We start from the raw sequence: 12,409 nt of genomic DNA on the forward strand, positions 1-12,409 counted from the left end.
GCAGGCCAGAAAGAGCTGGCATGATATATTCAGAGCACTAAATGAGAAAAACATGCAGCCAAGAATACTATATCCAGCTAGGCTATCATTGAAAATAGAAGGAGAGATTAAAAGCTTCCAGGACAAACAAAAACTGAAAGAATTTGCAAATACCAAACCAGCTCTACAGGAAATATTGAAAGGGGTCCTCTAAGCAAAGAGAGACCCTAAAAGTAGTAGATCAGAAAGAAACAGAGACAATATACAATAACAGTCACCTTACAGGCAATACAATGACACTAAATTCATATCTCTCAATACTTACCCTGAATGTTAATGGGCTAAATGCCCCAATCAAAAGACACAGGGTATCAGAATGGATAAAAAAACAAAACCCATCTATATGTTGCCTACAAGAAACTCATCTTAAACCCGAAGACACCTCCAGATTTAAAGTGAGGGGGTGGAAAAGAATTTACCATGCTAATGGACATCAGAAGAAAGCAGGAGTGGCAATCCTTATATCAGATCAATTAGATTTTAAGCCAAAGACTATAATAAGAGATGAGGAAGGACACTATATCATACTCAAAGGAACTGTCCAACAAGAAGATCTAACAATTTTAAATATCTATGCCCCTAACGTGGGAGCAGCCAACTATATAAACCAATTAATAACAAAATCAAAGAAACACATCGACAAGAATACAATAATAGTAGGGGATTTTAACACTCCCCTCACTGAAATGGACAGATCATCCAAGCAAAAGATCAACAAGGAAATCAAGGCCTTAAATGACACACTGGACCAGATGGACATCACAGATATATTCAGAACATTTCATCCCAAAGCAACAGAATACACATTCTTCTCTAGTGCACATGGAACATTCTCCAGAATAGATCACATTCTTGGTCCTAAATCAAGTCTCAACCGGTATCAAAAGATTGGGATCATTCCCTGCATATTTTCAGACCACAATGCTCTAAAGCTAGAACTCAATAACAAGAGGAAATTTGGAAAGAACCCAAATACATGGAGACTAAACAGCATCCTTCTAAAGAATGAATGGGTCAACCAGGAAATTAAAGAAGAATTGAAAAAATTTATGGAAACAAATGATAATGAAAACTCAACGGTTCAGAATCTGTGGGACACAACAAAGGCAGTCCTGAGAGGAAAATATATAGCGGTACAAGCCTTTCTCAAGAAACAAGAAAGGTCTCAGGTACACAACCTAACCCTACACCTAAAGGAGCTGGAGAAAGAACAAGAAAGAAACCCTACATCCAGCAGGAGAAGAGAAATCATAAAGATTAGAGCAGAAATCAATGAAATAGAAACCAAAAAAACAATAGAACAAATCAACGAAACTAGGAGCTGGTTCTTTGAAAGAATTAATAAGATTGATAAACCCCTGGCCAGACTTATCAAAAAGAAAAGAGACAGGACTCAAATAAATAAAATCATGAATGAAAGAGGAGAGATCACAACGAACACCAAAGAAATACAGACAATTATAAGAACATACTATGAGCAACTCTACGCCAACAAATTTGACAATCTGGAAGAAATGGATGCATTCCTAGAGACATATAAACTACCACAACTGAACCAGGAACAAATAGAAAGCCTCAACAGACCCATAACCAGTAAGGAGATTGAAACAGTCATCAAAAATCTCCAAACAAACAAAAGCCCAGGGCCAGACGGCTTCCCGGGGGAATTCTATCAAACATTTAAAGAAGAACTAATTCCTATTCTCCTGAAACTGTTCCAAAAAATAGAAATAGAAGGAAAACTTCCAAACTCATTTTATGAGGCCAGCATCACCTTGATCCCAAAACCAGACAAGGATCCCAACAAAAAAGAGAACTACAGACCAATATCCTTGATGAACACAGATGCAAAAATTCTCGCCAAAATACTAGCCAATAGGATTCAACAGTACATTAAAAGGATTATTCACCACGACCAAGTGGGATTTATTCCAGGGCTGCAGGGCTGGTTCAACATCCGCAAATCAATCAATGTGATACAACACATTAATAAAAGAAAGAACAAGAACCATATGATACTCTCAATGGATGCTGAAAAAGCATTTGACAAAGTACAGCATCCCTTCCTGATCAAAACTCTTCACAGTGTAGGGATAGACGGTACATACCTCAATATTATCAAAGCCATCTACGAAAAACCCACCGCAAATATCATTCTCAATGGAGAAAAACTGAAAGCTTTTCCGCTAAGGTCAGGAACACGGCAGGGATGTCCGTTATCACCACTGCTATTCAACATAGTACTAGAAGTCCTAGCCTCAGCAATCGGACAACAAAAGGAAATTAAAGGCATCCAAATCGGCAAAGAAGAAGTCAAACTATCACTCTTCGCAGATGATATGATACTCTATGTGGAAAACCCAAAAGACTCCACTCCAAAACTGCTAGAACTTGTACAGGAATTCAGTAAAGTGTCAGGATATAAAATCAATGCACAGAAATCAGTTGCATTTCTCTACACCAACAACAAGACAGAAGAAAGAGAAATTAAGGAGTCCATCCCATTTACAATTGCACCCAAAACTATAAGATACCTAGGAATAAACCTAACCAAAGAGACTAAGAATCTATACTCAGAAAACTATAAAGTACTCATGAAAGAAATTGAGGAAGACACAAAGAAATGGAAAAATGTTCCATGCTCCTGGATTGTAAGAATAAATATTGTGAAAATGTCTATGCTACCTAAAGCAATCTACACATTTAATGCAATTCCTATCAAAGTACCATCCATTTTTTTCAAAGAAATGGAACAAATAATCCTAAAATTTATACGGAACCAGAAAAGACCTCGAATAGCCAAAGGAATATTGAAAAAGAAAGCCAAAGTTGGTGGCATCACAATTCCGGACTTCAAGCTCTATTACAAAGCTGTCATCATCAAGACAGTACTGGCACAAAAACAGACACATAGATCAATGGAACAGAATAGAGAGCCCAGAAATAGGCCCTCAACTCTATGGTCAACTAATCTTCGACAAAGCAGGAAAGAATGTCCAATGGAAAAAAGACAGCCTCTTCAATAAATGGTGTTGGGAAAATTGGACAGCCACATGCAGAAAAATGAAATTGAATCATTTCCTTACACCACACACGAAAATAGACTCAAAATGGATGAAGGATCTCAATGTGAGAAAGGAATCCATCAAAATCCTCGAGGAGAACACAGGCAGCAACCTCTTCGACCTCAGCCGCAGCAACATCTTCCTAGGGACTTCGCCAAAGGCAAGGGAAGCAAGGGCAAAAATAAACTATTGGGATATTATCAAGATCAAAAGCTTTTGCACAGCAAACGAAACAGTGAACAAAACCAAAAGACAACTGACAGAATGGGAGAAGATATTTGCAAATGACATATCAGATAAAGGGCTAGTGTCCAAAATCTATAAAGAACTTAGCAAACTCAACACCCAAAGAACAAATAATCCAATCAAGAAATGGGCAGAGGACATGAACAGACATTTCTGCAAAGAAGACATCCAGATGGCCAACAGACACATGAAAAAGTGCTCCATATCACTCGGCATCAGGGAAATACAAATCAAAACCACCATGAGATATCACCTCACACCAGTCAGAATGGCTAAAATTAACAAGTCAGGAAATGACAGATGCTGGCGAGGATGCGGAGAAAGGGGAACCCTCCTACACTGTTGGTGGGAATGCAAGCTGGTGCAACCACTCTGGAAAACAGCATGGAGGTTCCTCAAAATGTTGAAAATAGAACTACCCCATGTCCCAGCAATTGCACTGCTGGGTATTTACCCTAAAGATACAAACGTAGTGATCCGAAGGGGCACGTGCACCCGAATGTTTATAGCAGCAATGTCTACAATAGCCAAACTATGGAAAGAACCTAGATGTCCATCAACAGACGAGTGGATAAAGAAGATGTGGTATATATACACAATGGAATACTATGCAGCCATCAAAAGAAATGAAATCTTGCCATTTGCGACGACGTGGATGGAACTAGAGGGTATCATGCTTAGCGAAATAAGTCAATCGGAGAAAGACAACTATCATATGATCTCCCTGATATGAGGGAGAGGAGATGCAACATGGGGGGTTGAGGGGGTAGGAGAAGAGTAAATGAAACAAGATGGGATTGGGAGGGAGACAAACCATAAGTGACTCTTAATTCACAAAACAAACTGAGGGTTGATGGGGGGAGGGGGTTGGGAGAGGGGGGTGGGGTTATGGATATTGGGGAGGGTATGTGCTATGGTGAGTGCTGTGAAGTGTGTAAACCTGGCGATTCGCAGACCTGTACCCCTGGGGATAAAAATATGTGTTTATAAAGCTGTAAAAAAAAAAAAAAAGAAAATAAGAAAGGATGAATACCCAAGTTTTGTAGCAACATGGACGGGACTGGAAGAGATGATGCTGAGTGAAATAAGTCAAGCAGAGAGAGTCAATTATCATATGGTTTCACTTATTTGTGGAGCATAACAAATAGCATGGAGGACAAGGGGAGATGGAGAGGAGAAGGGAGTTGAGGGAAATTGGAAGGGGAGGTGAACCATGAGAGACTATGGACTCTGAAAAACGATCTGAGAATTTTGAAGGGGTGGGGGGTGGGAGGTTGGGGGCACCAGGTGGTGGGTATGGTAGAGGGCACGGATTGCATGGAGCACTGGGTGTGGTGCAAAAATAATGAATACTGTTATGCTGAAAAAATAAAAAATTAATCAAAAAAAAAAAAAGAATACAATGATAGGCAATTCAAAAAAAAATGATTTTGATAAAAGGGAAGACACTATCAATACATGTAACAGGGATAAATCATCATGCAAAGTAAATCCAGGTACATATAAGAAAATACATACTATATTTCCAGAAAAGGCAAACCCACAGAGACAGGAAGCACCTCAATGGTCCCTGGGGCTGGGGGTGAAAGCACTGACTAAATGAGTATGAGAGAGAGGTTCTAAATCTGGATCACGGTGACAGCTGCACAAGTCCACAAATTAACTAAGAATCGAACTATATGCTTATAAAGGGTGGATTTTATCAGTGGATCAGTATCAATATAGCTATTCTTTAAAAAAAGAAAAAAAAAGACTGCCTGCAACACTTGGAGAAGTAAAGCTTCTATAATATATTAAGAATCAATACTTCGGGAGCGCCTGGGTGGCTCAGTGGGTTAAGCCGCTGCCTTCGGCTCGGGTCATGATCCCAGGTCCTGGGTTCGAGCCCCACATCGGGCTTTCTGCTCAGCGGGGAGCCTGCTTCCTCCTCTCTCTCTGCCTGCCTCTCTGCTTACTTGTGGTTTCTCTCTGTCAAATAAATAAATAAAATCTTAAAAAAAAAAAAAAAAGAATCAATACTTCGGGCTCCAAATAAAACGAACACCACTACAGCAAGGACTTCAGTGCTCCTGGTACAATTTTCATGGCACTACAAACCGGTGGGTTAAGGGTAAACTGAGCTGCAACAGTAAGATGGAGGAAAGAGGGAAATACCATTTTCTGAATGATTACTCTGGGCCCATGATTGAGGAAGCCGTGAAGGGATACACCCATCCACCTCCCACCCTCACGCCCACCCCCATAAGCTTATGATTTATTTTAAAACTCGAAGCAGCAAGGCTTTCTAGCAAGACAGATACACTACACAGCAGTCCTTCCCTCAACCCAACAAGTGGAAATCAATTTCTGTCCCTGCAATGAGCAGGCAGCTCAGCTCTCAGCCTGCTTACCTGGTATGGTATGGACTTCATCCAGGATCATGAGGCCCCATTCCTGAGTTTTGAGCCATTCCATGACTCGCTCAGCCTCCCAGGACCTTTTGGTGGTGTGGCCCAGCATGGAGTAGGTGCTAATGGCAATGGAGCAGCCTATGGGCTTGTCCTTGGCGTCGGAGGTGAAGCGGCAGATCTGGCTGTCGTCAATGGTGGACCACATCTTGAATTGGGCTTTCCACTGCTCCACAGACACAGCGGAGTTGCCCAGCACCAGACAGCGCTTTCTCACAGTGCATGCAGCTGTCACGCCAACCAGGGACTTCCCAGCACCTACGAGAAACCAAAGGCCAGGTTGCAATGGATACAGACAGACAGAATGACCCATCAACACATGAATCTGGGCGAATTACCTGTAATAATCCTCACAGCTGATATTCTGGGGCACTTACTGCTCCAGAGCCTGTTTTCTTTCTTATAGAAAGAAGATATGCTCAGCTCACGCCGAACATGAGAATTAAAAGAGACAAGCCCTAGGCCCTACTCTAACATTTTCCATGAATTCAGTTCAAATGTTGAAATCTCAAAACAAACCAGAGGTGAGTGACACTCTTATTGTTGCCATTTTGAACGTGAGAAGAGGAAAGCTGAGGATAATGTGCCCAAGCCATGGGGAGGTGGTGCTGCTGGGGTACATGGACTGCACATTTGAGCGCTCAGTAAAAGGCAGCTGCGACCACAGGGCATGCTGGGCTGAGAGCTCAGGAATACAGGAAAGGCGGACATTACTGGCACAGACAGAAATGAAATTCCAGGGCTTCCAAGTTTACTATCACCCACCATTTGAAGATCAAGATAAAAATCAAGCTCTTCCTTTAAACAGAAATTCTTTTCTTACCAGGCATGTGCATCAAAATCTCCCAGGCTGATTTTAAAAAAAAAAAAAAAAAAGAAGAACCTAAAGGCACCGGCCTCTCCCCTGGAAATTCTAACCTCCTTAAGTCTGAAGAAGGGCCCCCAGGTGAATCTGTTATGACCTCTGGCCAAGAACACTGGTCAGGACCTGACATGACTTAGGACAAATGATATCAGACAGGTAACAAGGGAGCTATACTGCCCCTTCTTAGACATGTCCACTGTAATAAGCCATCCAGGAACAAGCAAGCGAAGTTTCTGTACTAGGAGGTCTCTATATACACACGACTCACAAGACTGATTACAAGGAACAAGACCCTAACCCCATTGTTTAAAATAGCACCTTCCCCACATCACTAACTGCTGATCCTTCCCTCTTCTCCAGTTCCCAAGGTCTGATACATGGCTTAATTGATTTGTTTATCCTCCATCTCTCTCTACCACCAAAACAAGCTCCATGAGATCAGAAGTGCTATCTATCCACCAATATATCTTCACTGCTGAGGTCAGCACTCTGCACACCACAGGCACGCAAACTTTTGTTAAGTAATGAATTAGGGAGCCCTCTGACCTTCACTGTTCCCTGTCCAGGTGTGATTTAGAGAAAGGCACACACAGGAGAGTGAAGGGAAGCTGGCAGACCAAGACAAAAGAGCCTGACCACCTTCTTCACACAGGTGTCACTCACCACAAGGAAGCACAATGACCCCAGAACGGGCACGTCCATTCCCGAACATCTTCCGAAGGCTCTTCTCCTGATAAGGTCTAAGGACAGCTGTGGGTTTCAGGTCAATGTTGATATCAGGGTTAACAGAATCATTCCGGAAGTCATATTCTGCCAACAGAGGGTACTCCAGATGGATGCAACGTTTCTGGAGTTCCTCAATCATCTCCTGGGGAGTGAGTATGAAAGAGGTTTTATAATCTTAAGTCCAAACCAAGCTGATAAACTGTACATAATCCAAGGGGCCATTTCCTACATCTCTCTAGGACTTGTGAAGACTGCCATACCAACCTGAGGAACAGAACACTCAGGACTAACTCCATTAGGAGGCTACACCCCACAGATGTCAAAAAGGAGAAAGCAATACAGGAATAGATGGGGACCCGGTCTCCCACACACTGCAGAAACCATGCAGGGCTGGGGCAGCTTAGGCAGGGATACATTCACTAACCTGCTTAACTTCAAAAGACACTGTCTGGGTCTCTTCTTCTTCTTCCTCATCCTTGTCCATTTGTTCATAAAAGTCAAACAGGTCTGTGGGGATGTCAGATTTACTCTGTGGATCTGTCACCCGGGAAGTGGAAGGCCCACCACTGCCTTCAGCAGTCTTGGCAATCTGTAAGAGCAAGGCGGGTCTATGGCCATACCACCCTGAACGCGTCTGATCTTGTCTGTAAGAGCAAGGCGGGAACCAGACCTCTGTATGACAACAAGCCCTCCTGCTACCAGGCAAGAGCCAAAGTTTCAAGGGGAACCGTAGCTGTAAGAAGACTGTAGGTTCCCAAGGTTGCAAACGCTAAACTAACCATCCCTGAGAGAGCTGACATCCCAAATGCTCCCACCCCAGAGGGTGACCCAGGAGGCCACATACAGCAGACTTGCTGGTGAAGGTCTCTGTGATGAGCTCTGTAGCCTCCCCCTCGGAGTTCCGTAGACGGCATTCCCGGATCACTGGATCCTGAAGAAGATGCTGAATGACATCAGGGTGGGAACTTTCAACAAAATACCTGCAAGAGGTGATGAAGGAGGTGACTAGTGACCAGTACACCATTTCTAGAACGTTCTGTTGCTTATTTGATCAGATGGTCTGAAAATAGTGGCTTTGTGCCTCTCTCTGCTCTTACTCTCCCACAGCCTTGGCCAAATCTGAGCTATGAGCTACTGGCCAAGATATGGCAAATAAGAAGCAAAACCCTGCTTTAAAGTCAAATAAGGAGGGGTCTGAATCCCAGCTCCACTGCCAGGGGGAACACAGTAGCCAGTGAATGAATTTCCAGTTTTGGTCACTTCACTTTGCTTATTCCTTTTATCCCCTTACTCAGGAGAGTAGGTGCTAGTGAAGACAGACGGTTCACAGACATGTGCTCCTTGCCCCCTTCTATAAGCAGAGTGAATGTGCCACGGGTGGGCCTCTCACAGAATCCCTTACCTGTTGTGCTTCAGGACCAGCTTGACTTTTCCATAGCTGACAGTACACAACTGCAAGGAGTGACATCAAACAGGCACAATTAGCAACACGAAGCTCATTCAGGACACATTCACTAATGGGCATGTCTTTCTACTTTACCAAGTGAAAAGTTCATTTTACTTTAGGAAAGCCCAATGTTTAATCCTAAAGAGGTTAGTTCTACCTAAACTGAGCTTTTTCTTATTAACCTCTACTTTTGAGAGTAAAACCTTGCTCTTGCCTGGCTCTTTCTGATACACATCCCTTGATTTATAAAATGCTATACAAAATCTTTCTTTTATTTTCTTTTCCCCTTTCTTCTCCATTCCCACAGGCCCCACCCTAACCCAACAGTTCATCCAGCCACACCAGCATTATTATAGCAGCCAGCACAAACCTGGCAGAGTGAGGGTTCAGTAATGGCTGCATATATTAAATGCAAAGCCTCCCAACCTCCTCACCAATGTTCCTATTTCCCCAACTAGAATGTAAGCTTTTTGATGGAAGAGAATATAGCTAAAATCTTCCAGGTTCCCAATAATCTTCAGAATGGAATGCAGGAGAGGATGTGTGGTAGCCATGGAAATTTGACACTCGGGCTGTGGCCTGCTCCTGCTGCTGCCCTTCTGGATCTACCACTGTGTTGTACCAACACCTACATTCCTGCAGGCAGCTCCCAACCAAGACTGAGCAGAGACAGTGCGCTGATGCAGGGTTCATTCCAGCAAGGTGCAAGCCCTTCTCCCTACACACCTTTCCACATCAGGAGAAGAGAGAACTCTTACCAGAGCCCCTATCGGCTTCTCTGAGATTGGATGCTTTACTGTACTGGATGCCTGTGGCACTCACCTGCCACTCCAGATTTGGGAGTCTAAATCCAACTCCCTTTAGAACAGCCAAGGACAACAAACGTCACTGTCCATCTCTACTGAAAGGCATTCATCTATCTCTTAGATAGATACAAACCCAAGCATGTTCAATTGCTCTTCATATGGAACCCTAGCCACTTCAACACTTGAAGTTCTTTTTGACATTCCCAAACAGAAATTGTTGACTACTGGTCCCATGCAGTATTCAGCCCTAGAGAGTTTACCAGTTATACCAGTCTACTCAGCTGCATTACAGAACACCACAGACTGGGTGATTTACCAACAGAAACATTTCCAGAAGTCGACAATCAAGTTGCCAGTGATTAGTTTCTAGTTAAGGCTCTCTTCCTGGCTACCGTGTTTTCACCATGTGTTTGTATGACCTCTTCCTTGTGCACACACAAAGAGAAAGAGAGCACATGAGCTTTCTAGTTGACTCTTCTTAAAAGGATGCTAATCCTATTGGATCAGGGCCCCACTTCTGTGACCTCATGCAACCTTAATTACTTCCTTATTCCAAATACAATCACATTAGGGATTACAGCTTCAGCATATGAGTTTTGAAGGAGTTTTGAAGTTTTCAGCCGAAAACACCATTCACTTTAGGCTGCATTCCCAAATAACCCTGGCCAAAAGGGCTGAATTAGTATCCCCAGTATATTAGTACCCATTGTATTTAGAAAAGTTCATGGAGAGTGTGGCCTCAGCATGATCACCACACTGGATCCAGAAGAGTAGAAGCTGGGGTAATCAGTTACGCGTGCTCCCCACATGAGATCTGAATGGCATTTTCATGACTGCCACAGGCTCACAATGTGTAGCATCTGTCTCCACTATTATTGCATTAACAAGGAAGGCAAAAGAGCCAGCCTTAGCCTCCACTTGCCTTAATAAATTGAATAATTCCATCAGGGACTCCCGTCTTGCTGAGCTTCCTGAGGTACTCGGTGATGTCACTAGTTTGTAACCCAACACTGACAGCTGCATACAGGGAGTAGGCAGTTAGTTTGTACTCATGCACGTGGGTTGGTCGGCACACTGGCTCTGCAATGGCCACCAGGAAGTCTTGAGCATATTTGTAAACTGGAGAGAAGGCTTCTAAGAAGATGTGGCCATCAGGAGCCTAAGAAACAGCAAATGGACACAAAAGACAAAGAAATTAATGAGCTGCAGAGAGTATCAGACTCCTTCCCAGATCATTATCCAGAAAAGAGAAGCTGCCCACAAAGTGATCTTTAACACCTGGGATGTTTTTGTAAAGACCTACTTTAATCAGATACAAGAAATGAAGAGACTAGAACAGGTTTCCAAAGTCAGTAGCTGCTTCCCAGTGTTCTTCACAGGGAAAGCCCACCTCATTGGCTATCCTCAAGGTACCTTTTGGCCAGGTTCTAAATGAATGTAGAGTATTAATTACTTCAAGTTAAGCAAAAGAGCTGCCTAGCATGTATATAACTTCCATTAATTTTTTTAAATGGGGAACTAACATATTACATAGTACATGGCATTTATTTGGTAATAAAAAAGTATTTCGAAGCGAGCGGTAGAAATAGAGGGAAGGTGAGTAAGAGGAGGGCTGGAGATGAAGGGAGCCCAAGTCTGGTCTAGCCAGCACATGTGTGCCACACCTGTGCATTCCTATATGCTCCAACATTATGTAAGAAAGCTCTCTCCCGGCCAGCTCTGGAGAGTAGTACCCTGCCTTTCTATTTTGGGTTTACAAACTCTTGGTCCTGCCCTAGGTGAGGGTATGCCTACCACCCAGAGAGGCCTCGAGGTGTGGTCGTCCTTCAGCGGCATCTGCAGTCTGTAGTCCTTGGCTCCATATTCATCCACTTTGGTGCCAGACTCATCCACCTGCTTCCCGGCCGCCGAGGGGACCGCTTCCTGAGAGTAGTTCCCAGGGACGTCGTCTTCATCTTCTTCCTCATCCTCGTAGTGCCGCTTCTTGGATTTCTTCTTATCTGCAGGTACGGACACAGAAGTGAGCCGAGAAGGAGGAAGCGAGGGCTCTTTCCGCACTGCCTAGGGGCATTTCGAGGAAGCCTGGCAGCTGCCGTATTTCACAAATGCCACACACACCTACCCAAAAGCCACCTGCGTGCCGCTGGCGTCCTCTCCCTCAAATGCCTCCCACCCGGCCCACGACACAGGGCGCCCAAAGGTCAAGGATCTCCCCCGCCCCCGCGGCCTGTCGCGACAGCATGTACAGTCCGCGAGACACTATGGGGTCGGCAGCCGCTGCGAAGCCCAGAGCAGCTACGACACAGGACAATATGGACAGCGAACGCAGGCAGGCCCCAGGGCGCCCGCGCCACGTCTCACCGCGATCCCCCCGGTCTCTTTTGCCCATGGCAGCGAAAGCACCCAACAGCCGGTGCCTCCGGGTCCCTGCGGCGGATGCTCTCAGGGGGACTTCCCCTTCCACCGGAAGCTCCTTCGGCAAACGCACAGGAAGTCCCGCCTCTGAGCGGCGGGTCGCGGGGTGGTCGGGAAAACTTCGCGACTGCGTTTTCTCCGTCCTGTTCTTCTGCGGCAGGCCTTTTCCCCTTTCCATTCCTTCCTGTAGTTAGTCAGTGAAATATTTATTGAGCATGTTTATGAGCGTCCAGGCACTGTTTTTAGCCGCCGGGATAGGACAGTGAACAAAGTAAGGCCCTGGCGTCTGGAACGTAAATTCTGAAAGAGACGTGGGCGCAAAGAGTTAATGGCGTTAAGAGCTCCGAGAAGAA

General features: G+C 44.3%; 1 protein-coding gene across 1 annotated transcript in view; it reads right to left on the minus strand.

The window, feature by feature from the left end:
- Positions 1–12,146, minus strand: part of ERCC3 (ERCC excision repair 3, TFIIH core complex helicase subunit) — a 30,367-nt gene extending 18,221 nt beyond the window's left edge. Inside the window, exons 1-8 of the mRNA XM_047722709.1 lie at positions 12,003–12,146; positions 11,436–11,641; positions 10,564–10,800; positions 8,791–8,840; positions 8,233–8,368; positions 7,813–7,977; positions 7,326–7,530; positions 5,741–6,055 (exon numbers count right to left, since the gene is read on the minus strand). Coding sequence (XP_047578665.1) covers positions 5,741–6,055; positions 7,326–7,530; positions 7,813–7,977; positions 8,233–8,368; positions 8,791–8,840; positions 10,564–10,800; positions 11,436–11,641; positions 12,003–12,030 — 1,342 coding nt within the window. The 5' untranslated portion in view covers positions 12,031–12,146. The remainder of the gene's footprint in view (positions 1–5,740; positions 6,056–7,325; positions 7,531–7,812; positions 7,978–8,232; positions 8,369–8,790; positions 8,841–10,563; positions 10,801–11,435; positions 11,642–12,002) is intronic.
- Positions 12,147–12,409: the final 263 nt, after the last annotated feature.

This window comes from Lutra lutra, chromosome 3 (genome assembly GCF_902655055.1).
Source record: "Lutra lutra chromosome 3, mLutLut1.2, whole genome shotgun sequence".
Lineage (NCBI taxonomy): Eukaryota > Metazoa > Chordata > Mammalia > Carnivora > Mustelidae > Lutra > Lutra lutra.